Source organism: Vigna angularis, chromosome 7 (genome assembly GCF_016808095.1).
Source record: "Vigna angularis cultivar LongXiaoDou No.4 chromosome 7, ASM1680809v1, whole genome shotgun sequence".
In the NCBI taxonomy this organism is placed as follows: domain Eukaryota; kingdom Viridiplantae; phylum Streptophyta; class Magnoliopsida; order Fabales; family Fabaceae; genus Vigna; species Vigna angularis.
Window position 1 is genome coordinate 31,205,344 of NC_068976.1, and position 16,889 is coordinate 31,222,232.

General features: G+C 36.0%; 1 protein-coding gene across 1 annotated transcript; it reads right to left on the reverse strand.

Moving 5' to 3' along the window:
* Positions 1-2,061: 2,061 nt before the first annotated feature.
* LOC108336705 (receptor-like protein 3) lies at positions 2,062-3,411 on the reverse strand. The gene is given in 1 exon segment (XM_052880733.1): positions 2,062-3,411. A coding segment is annotated over 1 exon segment (1,335 nt). The 5' UTR covers positions 3,397-3,411.
* Between the last annotated feature and the right edge of the window lie 13,478 nt (positions 3,412-16,889).

Genomic DNA, 16,889 nt, shown 5'->3' on the forward strand with positions numbered 1-16,889 from the left:
ATCATATATATAACACCAAAACAATATACTTTAGCTTGTCTTTGAACGTGCAGTGGTCCACTTTCCAATACCTAAATCAAGCTCATCAACATCCAAAAGAAGTACTGTTAATTAATTCTGTAGAAGCCATCGACAGAAAAATGTAGTTTTTTTGGTTCAATAAACTATTTATAAGCTTCCTCTCTTTTGATTCAAAGATGTAGTTGAAAAATCTGACTATATGATTCATTTATAAAACTATAAGAAAAAACTATAATTTTAAAAGATAAAACTATAAGAAAAATAAAGTTCAGACCATAATACTTCAAATACCATAATTAATTATGTTAACTTTATACCATAACATTAACCCAAATGAACATTATAATTTAACTAATAAGCCTATGCTGTGTTTAATCTAATTGACTTAGTTGATTGCGAATTCAGCCACCAGGAAGGAAAGTCAAGAACAATAGTGGTAAATAATAAGTCTTAATTAATAATTGAATGTTTAGTTTGGTCATTAGAGGCAGCTATGACCTGTAGAAAGCCATCTAATAATTGAATTGCAAATTGTACACAAAGTGATTTGGTTTCAAAAGTAGGAAAAATGAGATAAAGTATAGATATTTTATTAAAGTTAAAATTATAATAAATAGACCAACTTAACTATTTAAACTTCTTTTCATAAAAATCATTTTTTTAAAACCATTTTTTTATTTTATTTTCTTCATATTATGAGTTAACAGTTCATCATTTTTAAGAATTGGCCTTATCTTAAGAATGCTAGTAAGTAATATATTTTAAGTGGAATAAAGAAAAACAAATGGCCCCGCTAGCTTGGAAAAAAGAAGCCTTTCATTTTGGAGAAAGAAGCAACACGTAAGGAAAGCATGAAAGCAAACGGCCAATGCACATGATGGAGGGGGCCACCACTTTGAAAGGTCACATCCAAGGAGCTCTAAAATTCTAAGCTTTTGAATGATAAAAACAACCACACGGCCCACACTTGCAGACAAATTGAAAAAGTGGACTTGGTATCTACGTGATGTGCAACTGAACTGGAAGAAGATCCCACGCAGAGACAAACACGGCTGCCACATGAAAAAGCTCACAAGTTCTACATCCAGCACTACAGCAGTCCAGCAGCCCTTACGCACATCAAACTGTGGCTGCCATGATTTTATAAGAGGAGAAAACGGAGCAGCCACCGAGTGCTGGAATGTGAACATCCAATGGAGAGCACCGTTTTGTATTTTTTTTAAAGTCAAAGCAGAAGTTCACGGTCCAGCACGTTGAGAGATGAAGGGTTATGGTTCAACTTTTATTATCATTTTCTTTGCTAGAAAAGATGGTGCACACGTTGAGATGGATCATAGGAACCACGGAGATGGTGTCTCAGCAAAGGCAGCAACAACAAGCGTCCAAAACCAGCAGCTTGGTTCAGTAGAAGGCTTTGTCCAGCAGCCATCCACACGCAGGGAGAGAAGGCTGTGACGGGAAATGGAGAATGGATGACGTCCCAACTGTTCCAGCAGTAACCACCTTGGAGAACACACGGTCGAGGCAGAGGAGGCATAGAGAAAAGAAATTAATCAATTTTTTATTTGGTAATGGAGAGCAAATGTTTGTCTTCTTTTGGAAATGGTGCACGTAGAAAGTGGAGGGCAGAAAAATAGAGAAAGCAGCCGTATGGGAGAGCACACAGAAGGGAGCATTTTACTTGGAAGAAAATAAAAGAGCCGTGTGTAGAAGTGAAGTGGAAGACGGCAGCAAGCACGATGTCCATATGGAGGCACACCCACGGTAGCAAGAAGGGAGCAAGGAAGTGAATGATGGTCTTAAAGAAGAGAAGGAGGCTGTGAGAAAAGTCTCACGGTGGTGCAGTGGTCAGAAGCAAACACAAGAGAAGAAACCCACACACTCAAAGCAAATTATTTGTTTATTTAGCATGGGAATACACGTTGGAAATGGGGTGCAACTTTCCCTTATTTTCAGAAAAGTGGAGACTTCTTTCATTGTGGCATGCGCAGGAAGAATGAAGAAAATTCTAAACATTTTTTGGAGGCAGCAAGCACACTGTCACCGAGAAATTGATAGGAAAGACAAAGACTGTAGTTCAAGTATCCTGGGAGAAATCTCTCCCTCAACCTGATTAGATGCAAACCTCACAGCTGAAAGTGATTTGCATGCATAAAGGGTTGGTGGTAAACCACCGATAAAATAATTGTTGCCAAGATCAAGTGTAGTAAGGCTGAGGAATCCTGAGAAATTGAATGCAGGGATATTTCCCTCCAAGAGATTCACCCTTAAATTGAACACCATAAGATTGACACAGTTCATCACAGATGGGGGCATAGTACCTGTCAAATTGTTGACATGAAGGACTAGCCGTTCCAACTTGGACAGTTTACCAATTTCACGGGGGATGAAACCTGTGAAATGATTGGAGTAGAGCTCCAAAACTGTGAGGTTGGTAAGGCCAACTATACAATCGCCAATTGTTCCAGTGAGTCTATTGAGGGGCAATGAGATTTCTTTGAGAGAAACATCATCAAAAAGATCACTTGGAGTAGGCCCTGACAGAAAATTGAAGCCTGCTCTAAATCTCTCCAGCTTGGAACATGCTCCAAGTCCAGGCTGAATGGCACCATCAAAATCATTGGAGGAATAATCCTAGAATCTTAGAGAGGAGGAGTTACGGTCACTAATGCAAAACAGGGAAGTGGGAATATGACCTATGAAGCTGTTATTACTAACATTCAAAGACACCAGACTTCCTCCAGCTGCAGCAGCTGCCAAGTTCTCGAGCAAAGAATTTGGAAGTGTCCCGTTGAAAAAGTTGCTGGACAAATCCAGCTCCTGGATTGCAGCACCACTGCTATTTTTGCCACTGTTATCAATCCCAAAAGGTGGCAATTCACCAGACAGATGATTGTAGCTCAAATCAAGAACCACCAAGTGACTGAGCAATGAAAAAAGCTGGTGCTGGAGACCACCAGATAATCTGTTATGGGAGAGATTAAGGTGAGAAAGAGAAGAAAGGTTTGTGAGAGAGGGGGAGATGAAGCCAGTGAGGCCTCTAGAAGGTAGCAAAAGATGTGTGACTCTAAGATCCCCATCACAAGTAATGCCTTCCCAAGCACAGCAGTCAAGAGAATCAGACCAATTAAGAGAAGGAAAAGGTGGAGAAGTGGATATGTTCCCAGAGAAAGCCAAGAGGGAGAGTTTATCAATCTGACTACAAGAGGAAACATGAACAACAAACAAGGAGAAGAGGAATAAGGGGACTATGATAGAGACCATGAAGTTGGAAACCATGTAAGAATTGTAAAGGGAATATGCAGAGGAAGATGAAGATGGTGATGGCATGAGAAAAACTGAGAGAATGGAGTGTTTGAAGTGATGGTTGGTCATGAGAGAGTGGAAATGAGAAAGAAGACGAGGAGGGGGACATAAGGGGGTGAAGAACCAATGTAAGAAGAGATAGTTGGGGTGGCATGGCAGCAAGGAAGACCATGACCATCCATTGACAAGGGAAGCAAAATGAAGGGTGGGAGAGAGAGAGAGACAAAGTGGAAGGGTGACGTTGACAATTGGGGATTTAGATATACATACACATAGATAATATTTAGATTTTAATTATCATTACCACTGTAACAACTCATTGCAGTCCATAATAAATATAATTCATATGGTGTTTATGTTTATTTTGAAAAACTGTGGATTAAGCAACAAAAGAAAAGAAAGATTTTTGATATAGTTGTTGTTCTACTATTGATCTTAAAGAAAGTAGAAAATAGTTGTTTAGTTGTTATATTATATAGAGGTTGCAGACACAACAGTTTTCTTAGTTCTCACATTTTGCAAGAATTCTCATTGTATTCAAATTGAGAAAAAGGTATCTTGCATCAAGGAAACAGTAGTCTGCTTCTTTGATTTCCAAGAGATCAATGAAGAGTCAACAAAAACTCAAAAGCCAATGATAGACCTTCTGGTATCCAAACACCAAGCTCATCTGAATTGGCAAAGGCCAAGAGTCTAAGGTCTGATGAAGCAAAGAAGAACAAGCCATGAGCAGGGGATCCATTGAGGTAATGAAAGATTGTTTGAGCAGCATTGTAATAAGTATCAAGAGGTTTGCATAGAAATTGGCTGAGTTGTTGTACACATAATCAATATCTTGCTTGATGATGGTGAAATTCAAATCAAATTTAGAATGAAAAGCCAAACAATTTAAACTACTACTAAACTAAGTGAGTGAAATCTATCAATTTAAGACACTACACTAATAATGGTCTAAAAACAACTAATTAGCACAGGAAGTGTTGATTGAAGATATACTAAAGTAGTATATATGACCTTTTATCACCTTTCAATAACAGCCAATAAAAACAAATTGCAATCTAAGAAATTCAGACTTACCAAGTGCAGAAGGCAATTGCAGCTGGAGCTTATCTCTTCCACTTCAAAGAAACCAACCTAGGGTTTCCAAAATTGCGATTTCAAACCTCCAAACAACAACAACCGAAAATAGGTAAATGTAACAACACCCAAAGAAAAGAAAACTGAAATAAACCTAAAATCTAAGCGATTCAAACTTACAACGAGTAGGAGGCAACTACCACTCGAGCTTCCAGTTCGAAGAAACCAATCTACGGTTTCCGAAGACGCGATATCAAACCTCCAAACAGTAATGACCAAAAATAGGTCAATGTAACAACAAAAAGAGACAATCAAAATACAAATTAACCTCAAAGCTTGGCTTACTTGTAAGATCCTTGAAAAATATTTGTAAGTTAAATACTAGATAAAAAAAAAAAAGTGAATAGTAAATTGTGAATAGTAAAAGGTGAATAGTAAAAAGTGAATAGTAAAAAAAAAAAAAAATATTTTTGGAAAGGATAAGTGTTCCACGTAGCTTTGAGATCAGAATTTATCAAATTGCAAATAAAAAATTATTTTTGTAATAGTAAAATGAATAAAAAAATGAATAGTTAAAATGAATAGTAAAAATGAATAGTAAATTTTTTTGCTATAAATAGCCAAGAGGGGGAGGCTGAAAATTTACACCAAAGAACTTAGAAAATTTTTTAGAGAAGAGAGTTGGAAGAATTTCAAATTTTGCAAAGGGGATATTCTGGAAGTTTTCAGAGGACGAGGGGATTAAGTCTGTAATAGAGGTAAGGGGAGCTAACTTTGAGTATTTCCTTTTGTATTATCTTGAGTCTTGGATATGCTATATTTTGCTTTTTTTCTGATCTTATATCTTGAATATGGAGTATTTTGTTTCTGTATGATCTTAAATTTTAAATGAGAGTATGCTTTGTGTTGATATCCAAGTGTGATAGTTGTAAAATGTAATGTTGATTATGTTATGCCACTTGTATGTTATTAGTTGTTTATTTTTTTGTATTTTGGAAGGATTAGAAATTGTCTAACCGGCTCTGCCAGATTCAATTTCTTGTTTCCCCAAACTTTCTATTGCTTCAGTTATTTATTTTATTGCACTTTTGGAAGGATTAGAAGTTGTCTAACCGGCTCTGCCAGATTCAACTTCTTGTTTCCCCAAACTATTTATTGCTTTACTTATTTATTTTATTGCATTTTTGGAAGGATTAGAAGTTGTCTAACCGGCTCTGCCAGATTCAACTTCTTATTTCCCCAGACATGTATTGTTCTTGTTATTTAATTATATTGTATTTTGGGAGGGATTAGAAGTTGTCTAACCGGCTCTGCCAGATTCAACTTCTTGTTTCCCATGAATTTTTATATTAAGATTATTCTTATGATTGTCAAATATTGTATTCTTCTATGACCATTTATAGTAATATCTGATTATGGGTAATTGTTTATAATTATCTTGTATGAATTCTATCATGAATGAGTTTCTTGGCTGAAATTGATCTTGTTGGAAGGTCTGGAGTAAGGATTCTGTAATAACTTGTATATGAGTATTAAATAGATGTAGTGATACTATTTGAGGTTGTTGTAAGAGGAAGTAAAAATATTAAAATTAGACATTTTAGATTTAGAGCATAAGCGAACAAGGTAGATAATTTAAATAAATAAATTGTTAATTATTGAAGGCCTCCCTTTGTTGGTAGGATAGAGGAACCTTAAAAACCTGAGTTGGCACATCCCTGATCATAGAGCAGCCCTGGCCTGGTCCAGTTAGTTGTGACTAGTCATATGTGTTGGCGTCGAAGGTGAGTTTGATGCGTTCAGACATCTGGGTCCTCTCCGGTGACCAATTGGGGTAAAGAAAGATCTCTAATAGGATGAAATTAAAATAAAATAAGTTAATTGGAGATGCATAAAGTTATCATGGTAAAAACTTCATATATATTTTATTTATCGTTACATTGAGCTCAGATTTTAATACGTAGTGGCTAAGATATGATGAAATGTTTTGGCTAATCTATGAATCTTTAATTGGTGAAAATATGTTGAGTTATACTCGTTATGGTAAAAAATGAGTTTATAATATGAAGTATGATAGCTGGCGATATGTTTAATTTATTGACACCAAAATAGGTTATTGTCAAATTATGATTAGAGAATGAACATGATTGAGTTATGTGGAGAAGAGGTTATGAATTGTTGATTTGATGAAATGTTGGAGTGGATAAGAGAGTATGAAATGTTGATGTGATGAAATGTTGGAGTGGATATAAGAAATTATTGCTTATGAAATGATGTTTCCTACGGGAAGTAGTATGTTCGGTTATACCATGAGAGCTTGGTATGAACAAAGTAACACCTGAGGTTAATGAAAGCAGGCAACAAGTGGTCTGACCATAAGGCTTTGACATAAATATGTGGTTATAAGTTTTATAGAAGCAGGCAGAGAGCGGTCTGACCATAAGGCTTCAGAGAGTAAGACATAGTATACAGGTGAGGCTTAAGGAAGCAGGCAGAGAGCGGTCTGACCATAAGGCTTCGTGAGTAAGCATAGTATAAATTGTAAGGTTTATGAAATTGAGGAAGATGATTTTGATAATGATGAATTAATGACATCGGGGTAATGATATTTGAGTAATTGTAGAAATAAATGATTAAACTATTCTTATTACAAGTTTAATGATTGATTTGATATGGTTGGCTTACCCTTATTTGTTTATGCTATGATCATATAACTCATGTTATATGTGATTAGATAATGTTGCAGATGTGGTTGAAAAAGCTTAGAGATGAGAGAGATGCGGGGAAAACCTTTCATGGATTTTTGTAAAAAGAATAAATTTGTATTGGGAAGATTATGTTGTGTAAAATTTAAAAGTTGAAATGTCAACGGTGAAGACTATATTGTTTAAAGTTTGTAAGTTTGGTATTGCACTTTGGAGTAATTGAAATAAAGTTTGATTGTTTATATGAGATATCGAATTAATTTAGTCTCTACTATCAGTAATACCCTTTAAAATATTTGGGTGTTACATTATGGTATCAGAGCAATGGTTTTCGAAAGTATTTTGGGACTATGGGGAGTGAAATTATTATTCTTAGTAAAACTATTAATTGTTATGATGAAAACGACTATTGGAGGAAATTGATATCATATGCTAAATTGTATTGTTATCTTTTTGAAGAAATCATTTAAACTCGACAAAGATGCAGCAACAACAAGTTGATCAAGTACCTCAAAATCATTCTAGCTTGAATGACTTCTTAAGGCATGATCCAACTAAATTTAATGGGGAGGCTACTCCGGATGAGGCTGACTCTTGGCTAAGGCAGAACGAGAAGATTTTTCGGGTAATAACTTGCTCAGAAGAACAAAAATTAACTTATGCATCATTTCTTTTGGTGGGGGAGGCTGAATATTGGTGGGAAAGTATGCAACAGTTGATGACGGTTCGTGGTGAGGCTGTGAATTGGGAGAACTTTAAGATAAGGTTCTTGGAAAAATATTTTCCAAACAGTGCAAAATTTGCAAGGGAGGCGGAGTTCCTGACCTTACAACAAAGGAGGTTATCAGTACAAGAGTACGTAGTAAAATTTAATTATCTCTCGAGGTTTTATACTCAGAATATCACAGAAGAATGGAGATGTCGAAAATTCGAGGGAGGACTAAGGCATGAACTGAAGAAGGTACTTATGCCATTGGAAATACAAGAGTTTCCAGCATTGGTAGAGAAAGCCAGAATGATAGAATTATTGGAGTTTGATCCAAGTAGAGTTTCCAGACTTGCCAAGGGAGAATCTTCAATGAAATTCAGCAAAAAACCTTATGAAAAACCACAATTATCATATCGAGGAACAGTGAAGTGTTTTGAGTGTGGAGGGGCACATTTCAGACGTGACTGCCCTAAACTTATTGGGGAAAAAGTTGAAGGGAAGAGATGTTTCATCTGCAATGATCCGGGACACTTTGCTAATGTTTGTCCAAAGAAAAAGAAGGTGGGAGAACCACAACAACAAGATTCTGCTGAAGTAAAGCCCCGGGCAACAGGGAGAGTATTCGCAATGTCTGCAGAAGAGGCTACTAAGCCAGGTACATTAATCTTACACACCTGTATGTTGTTAGGAGAATGCGTATATGTTTTGTTTGACTCTGGAGCCACACACTCCTTTATATCCCTAGCATGTTTAGAAAGACTCGGATTACCGATGCTTGATCTAGGGTGTGAATTAGTAGTTTCTACACCAGCATCGGGACCAGTTACGACCAGTTCAGTCTGTGTCGGATGCCCGATCCAAATTGCAGGACGCAAGTTCAAAGTGAACTTGATCTGCTTACCCCTTCAAAATCTAGACATTATTTTGGGAATGGATTGGTTGACTGCCAATCACGTTCTTATTGACTGTGGGAAACAAAAGATAGAGTTTCTAAATTTGAACGATTTAGAACTAAGCTCAACTCGAGTCGTTGCGAAGGATATCAAAGATGGAGCTACCTGCTTTGTGGTGTTAGCTCAGGAGAAAAGAGAGAATACTGAAGAAAAAATCATCGGAATACCTGTGGTAGAAGAATATGTTGATGTTTTTCCAGAAGAAGTACCAGGTTTACCACCTAGTCGAGAGATCGATTTCACAATAGATCTAATGCCTGGAGCTGGCCCAGTTTCTATGGCTCCATATAGAATGGCTCCTGCCGAACTAGTAGAGTTGAAAAAGCAAATCGAAGATCTGCTGGAGAAGAAGTTTATCCGTCCAAGTGTGTCTCCATGGGGAGCTCCTGTATTGCTGGTGAAGAAGAAGGATGGAAGTTCAAGGTTGTGCGTGGATTATCGACAGCTGAACAAGGTTACAATAAAGAACAAATATCCTTTGCCAAGAATCGACGATCTATTAGATCAGTTGAGAGGAGCAGAGGTGTTTTCAAAAATTGATCTCAGATCTGGGTACCATCAGATTCTGGTCAAGACGGAAGATGTGCAAAAGACGGCTTTCAGATCTCGCTACGGACACTTTGAGTACGTGGTAATGCCGTTTGGCGTGACGAATGCTCCAGCGATTTTTATGGACTACATGAACAGAATATTTCGGTCATGTTTAGATAAGTTCGTGGTAGTATTTATAGACGATATTCTTATCTATTCAGAGAATAAGGAAAAGCATGCAGAACACTTGAGGGTGGCGTTGGAAATTTTAAGAAAACATCAACTGTATGGGAAACTGTCAAAGTGTGAGTTCTGGATAGAGAAAGTACAATTTTTGGGTCATGTGATTTCTGCTCAAGGAATCTCAGTGGATCCAGCAAAGGTGGAAGCTGTGCTAAAGTGGGAGCGGCCGAAAACTGTAACTGAAGTACGAAGTTTTGTAGGATTAGCCGGTTATTACCGACGTTTTGTTGAAGGGTTTTCCAAGATTGTAGGTCCTCTAACTCAGTTAACTCGTAAAGATCAACCATTTCTGTGGACTGACAAGTGCGAAGCCAGTTTTGAGGATATGAAGCAACGACTAACGTCAGCACCAGTATTAATCATTCTAGACTCTAGCAAATCTTTTGAGGTGTATTGCGATGCGTCATATCAAGGATTGGGGTGCGTCCTAATGCAAGGAAGGAGACCTGTAGCTTATGCATCTAGGCAGCTAAAGGCGCATGAGAAGAACTACCCAACGCATGACATAGAACTTGCAGCAGTAGTATTTGCATTAAAGACATGGAGACACTACCTCTATGGGGCAAGTTTCCAAGTTTTTAGTGACCATAAGAGTCTAAAGTATTTGTTCGATCAAAAGGAGCTGAACATGCGACAAAGAAGATGGATGGAATATATGAAGGACTATGATTTCGAGCTTTTATATCACCCAGGAAAAGCCAATGTGGTGGCAGATGCATTGAGTAGGAGACAAGCTCAGATAACAACAATGATGGTGAAGGAATTAGAACTGTTAGAAAAGTTACGTGATATGAACTTGGGGTTGCAGTTAACCCCAGATCATATATGGTGTGGTCATTTAGTAATCACTAGTGACTTCTTAGAACAAGTGAAGGTTGAGCAGTCGATGGATCAAGAGTTGCAGCAAAAGATCAGGTTGTTGGACACCGATCAAGTTAAGGACTTCGTTCTAAGTAAAGATGGCATCCTTCGATTTAAGAACAGAGTGTGTATACCTGCAAAGAGTGAATTAAAACATTTAATTTTAGACGAAGGCCATAAAAGTCGTCTTAGCATACATCCAGGTATGACTAAGATGTATAAAGACCTGAAAGAGTCATTTTGGTGGAATGGAATGAAGAGGGATGTGGCCGAGTTTGTAGCAGCCTGCTTGGTGTGTCAGAAGGCAAAAGTGGAGCATCGAAAACCGGGAGGGATGTTACGACAGTTAGACATTCCTCAATGGAAGTGGGACAGTATCTCGATGGACTTTGTAACACATTTACCAAAATCATCAAAAGGTCACGATTCTATCTGGGTTATCGTTGATAGACTAACCAAGAGCGCTCACTTTTTGCCCATTAATCAACGTATGTCTCTAGAAAAGCTGACGGAGTTATACATCAGGGAAGTAGTGAGGTTGCATGGAATACCTACAAGCATTGTGTCAGACAGAGATCCAAGGTTTACTTCAAGGTTTTGGCAGACGCTACAGAAGGCTCTGGGAACACAGTTGAGGATGAGTTCGGCTTATCACCCTCAGACTGATGGTCAAACAGAAAGGACTATTCAGTCTTTGGAGGATTTGCTAAGAACTTGTGTATTAGATCATCTTGGAAGTTGGAATGAGATACTACCATTAGTAGAATTTACTTCAACAATAGTTATCATTCCAGTATTGGTATGCCACCATATGAAGCTTTATATGGAAGAAGATGTAGAACCCCGTTGTGTTGGTTTCAAGATGGGGAAGCACTAACAGTGGGACCCGAGCTATTACAGCGAACCATAGAAAAAATAAAATTAATCCAAGATCGGATGAAAGCAACTCAAAGTAGACAAAAGTCATATGCCGACAAAAGAAGAAGACCGTTAGAATTTGAAGAAGGAGATCATGTATTCTTACGAGTAACACCAACTACAGGAGTCGGGAGAGCTATCAAGATGAGGAAACTGACACCAAAATTTCTCGGACCGTATCAGATTCTCAAAAAGATTGGGCCAGTGGCTTATGAGGTAGCATTACCACCTGGATTGGCAAATTTGCATAACATTTTTCATGTATCCCAACTGAGGAAGTATATTCCAGATCCAAAGCATGTGTTAGAAGTTGATGAAATTCAGATCAAGGAAAATTTAACAATGGAAGTTGGACCAGTGCGTATACTAGATGTTCAAATGAAAAAGCTAAGAGGGAAAGATATTCGCACAGTAAAAGTACTTTGGAATGAAGACACACAGGAAATGACTTGGGAATTGGAAGAATTTATGATAAAGGAATATCCATATCTCTTTTGTAAGTAATCTTTTGTTAGATAGTCTTTGTTTAAATAAATAATTTTCGAGGGCGAAAATAATTGTTGTTGGGGAGATTGTAAGATCCTTGAAAAATATTTGTAAGTTAAATACTAGATAAAAAAAAAATATTTTTGGAAAGGATAAGTGTTCCACGTAGCTTTGAGATCAGAATTTATCAAATTGCAAATAAAAAATTATTTTTGTAATAGTAAAATGAATAAAAAAATGAATAGTTAAAATGAATAGTAAAAATGAATAGTAAATTTTTTTGCTATAAATAGCCAAGAGGGGGAGGCTGAAAATTTACACCAAAGAACTTAGAAAATTTTTTAGAGAAGAGAGTTGGAAGAATTTCAAATTTTGCAAAGGGGATATTCTGGAAGTTTTCAGAGGACGAGGGGATTAAGTCTGTAATAGAGGTAAGGGGAGCTAACTTTGAGTATTTCCTTTTGTATTATCTTGAGTCTTGGATATGCTATATTTTGCTTTTTTTCTGATCTTATATCTTGAATATGGAGTATTTTGTTTCTGTATGATCTTAAATTTTAAATGAGAGTATGCTTTGTGTTGATATCCAAGTGTGATAGTTGTAAAATGTAATGTTGATTATGTTATGCCACTTGTATGTTATTAGTTGTTTATTTTTTTGTATTTTGGAAGGATTAGAAATTGTCTAACCGGCTCTGCCAGATTCAATTTCTTGTTTCCCCAAACTTTCTATTGCTTCAGTTATTTATTTTATTGCACTTTTGGAAGGATTAGAAGTTGTCTAACCGGCTCTGCCAGATTCAACTTCTTGTTTCCCCAAACTATTTATTGCTTTACTTATTTATTTTATTGCATTTTTGGAAGGATTAGAAGTTGTCTAACTGGCTCTGCCAGATTCAACTTCTTATTTCCCCAGACATGTATTGTTCTTGTTATTTAATTATATTGTATTTTGGGAGGGATTAGAAGTTGTCTAACCGGCTCTGCCAGATTCAACTTCTTGTTTCCCATGAATTTTTATATTAAGATTATTCTTATGATTGTCAAATATTGTATTCTTCTATGACCATTTATAGTAATATCTGATTATGGGTAATTGTTTATAATTATCTTGTATGAATTCTATCATGAATGAGTTTCTTGGCTGAAATTGATCTTGTTGGAAGGTCTGGAGTAAGGATTCTGTAATAACTTGTATATGAGTATTAAATAGATGTAGTGATACTATTTGAGGTTGTTGTAAGAGGAAGTAAAAATATTAAAATTAGACATTTTAGATTTAGAGCATAAGCGAACAAGGTAGATAATTTAAATAAATAAATTGTTAATTATTGAAGGCCTCCCTTTGTTGGTAGGATAGAGGAACCTTAAAAACCTGAGTTGGCACATCCCTGATCATAAAGCAGCCCTGGCCTGGTCCAGTCAGTTGTGACTAGTCATATGTGTTGGCGTCGAAGGTGAGTTTGATGCGTTCAGACATCTGGGTCCTCTCCGGTGACCAATTGGGGTAAAGAAAGATCTCTAATAGGATGAAATTAAAATAAAATAAGTTAATTGTACATGCATAAAGTTATCATGGTAAAAACTTCATATATATTTTATTTATCGTTACATTGAGCTCAGATTTTAATACGTAGTGGCTAAGATATGATGAAATGTTTTGGCTAATCTATGAATCTTTAATTGGTGAAAATATGTTGAGTTATACTCGTTATGGTAAAAAATGAGTTTATAATATGAAGTATGATAGCTGGCGATATGTTTAATTTATTGACACCAAAATAGGTTATTGTCAAATTATGATTAGAGAATGAACATGATTGAGTTATGTGGAGAAGAGGTTATGAATTGTTGATTTGATGAAATGTTGGAGTGGATAAGAGAGTATGAAATGTTGATGTGATGAAATGTTGGAGTGGATATAAGAAATTATTGCTTATGAAATGATGTTTCCTACGGGAAGTAGTATGTTTGGTTATACCATGAGAGCTTGGTATGAACAAAGTAACACCTGAGGTTAATGAAAGCAGGCAACAAGTGGTCTGACCATAAGGCTTTGACATAAATATGTGGTTATAAGTTTTATAGAAGCAGGCAGAGAGCGGTCTGACCATAAGGCTTCAGAGAGTAAGACATAGTATACAGGTGAGGCTTAAGGAAGCAGGCAGAGAGCGGTCTGACCATAAGGCTTCGTGAGTAAGCATAGTATAAATTGTAAGGTTTATGAAATTGAGGAAGATGATTTTGATAATGATGAATTAATGACATCGGGGTAATGATATTTGAGTAATTGTAGAAATAAATGATTAAACTATTCTTATTACAAGTTTAATGATTGATTTGATATGGTTGGCTTACCCTTATTTGTTTATGCTATGATCATATAACTCATGTTATATGTGATTAGATAATGTTGCAGATGTGGTTGAAAAAGCTTAGAGATGAGAGAGATGCGGGGAAAACCTTTCATGGATTTTTGTAAAAAGAATAAATTTGTATTGGGAAGATTATGTTGTGTAAAATTTAAAAGTTGAAATGTCAACGGTGAAGACTATATTGTTTAAAGTTTGTAAGTTTGGTATTGCACTTTGGAGTAATTGAAATAAAGTTTGATTGTTTATATGAGATATCGAATTAATTTAGTCTCTACTATCAGTAATACCCTTTAAAATATTTGGGTGTTACATTACTCACCGCGTTCGACAGATGAAATCTAAATCCACACAACTCGCGATGGCAAAACACACGACCAAACACTGATGCGAAAGAAAGGAGTCGAAGACAGAGAGGGAGAACAGAAGAGGTGCGGGACTGACAGTGTAGAAGTTCAGTGCAGAAGAGGTGCGAGAATGAAGGTTCGCGAAGAGGGAGAGGTTCGGGAATGAAAGTTCAGTGCAGAAGAGGTGCGAGAAGGAAGGTTCGCGAAGAGGGAGAGGTTCGGGAATGAAAGTTCAGAGCAGAAATGTTGAATTCTTTTTTGAGAATATATTTTTTTCGAGAGTGAGAGGGGGTAAATTTTTGTCAGCTTACTTTGCATATTAGATACGGATCAATCCATATGAAGCATCCTGCACCAAAGCGCCAAAATTACATACGGCACTTATATACGGAAAATCCGTATATAACGATTTCTTCAATTATATACGGATTTATCCGTATATAACGGGTTTCCCAATATCCGTATAAAATATCCGTATATAATACGTTTATTACATACCGATTTAATCCGTATATAATTATCCGTATATAACTGGCTATTTTCTTGTAGTGACCCCAACATTTCATAAAACCAACAATTCATACCCTCTTATCCACCTAACTCAATCATGTTCATTCTTTAATCATGAATTCATAATAACCCGTTTTGGTATCAATAAATTAAACATATTGCCAATATCATGCTTCATATTATAAACTCATTTTGCCCATAACGAGTATAACTCAACATATTTTCACCAAACAAAGATTATGGATCAACAAAAATATATCAACATATCTTAGGAACTACATAATAAAGTCTGGGCTCAATGTAATAACAAATAAAATATATATGAAGTTTTTACCATGATAACGTTATGCATCTACAATTGACTTATTTTATTTTATTTTCATCCTATTAGAGATCTTTCTTTACCCCAATTGGTCACCGGAGAGGACCCAGATGTCTGAACGCATCAAACTCACCTTCGACGCCAGCACATATGACTAGTCACAACTGACTGGACCAGGCCAGGGCTGCTCTATGATCAGGGATGTGCCAACTCAGGTTTTTAAGGTTCCTCTATCCTACCAACAAAGGGAGGCCCTTAATAATTTACAATTTATTTATTTAATTTATCTACCTTGTTCTCTTATGCTCTAAATCTAAAATACCTAATTTTAATATTTTACTTCCTCTCACAACAACCTCAAACAGTATCTGTATATTTAATACCCATATACAAGTTATTACAGAACCCTTTCTCCAAACCTTCCAACAAGATCAATTTCAGCCAACAAACTCATTCAATAAATTCATCACAATAAACATCCATAATAGAATTCATACAAGATAATTATAAATAATTAACAATAATAAAATATTACTATAAATGGTCATAGAAGAATACAATATTTGACAATCATAAAAATAATCTTAATATAAAATTTTATGGGGAAACAAGAAGTTGAATCTGGCAGAGCCGGTTAGACAACTTCTAATCCATCCAACAATACAATATAATTAAATAACAAGAACAATACATGTTTGGGGAAATAAGAAGTTGAATCTGGCAGAGCCGGTTAGACAACTTCTAATCCATCCAACAATACGATATAATTAAATAACAAGAACAATACATGTTTGGGGAAATAAGAAGTTGAATCTGGCAGAGCCGGTTAGACAACTTCTAATCCTTCCAAAAATTGCAATAAAATAAATAAGTAAAGCAATAAATAGTTTGGGGAAACAAGAAGTTGAATCTGGCAGAGCCGGTTAGACAACTTCTAATCCTTCCAAAAATGTAATAAAATAAGTAAGGAAAGAAATAAAAAAAATTTGGGGAATCAAGAAATTGAATCTGGCAGAGCCGGTTAGACAATTTCTAATCCTTCCAAACTACAATGAAAATAAATAAGGAAAACAATAAAATGTTTGGGGAAACAAGAAATTGAATCTGGCAGAGCCGGTTAGACAATTTCTAATCCTTCCAAATTACAAAAATAAACAACTAATAACATACAAATGACATAACATATTCAACATCACAATTTAACACTATCACACTCGGATATCAACACAAAAACATACTCTCATTTAAATTCAAGATCATACATAAACAAAATATTCCATATTCAAGATTTAAGATCAAACAAAAACAAAATATAGCATATTCAAGACTCAAGATAATATAAAAGGAATTACTCAAAGTTAGCTCCCCTTACCTCTATTCCAGACTTAGTTTCCTCTTCTCAAACCGTTCTCCGGAAACTTCCAGAATTTCCCCTCTTCAATTAGAATTTCCTCCAACTCTCTTCTCTCACAATTTCTCTAGAATTTTGGTGTAAATCTTCAGCCCCCCCCTTACTATTCATTTTTAC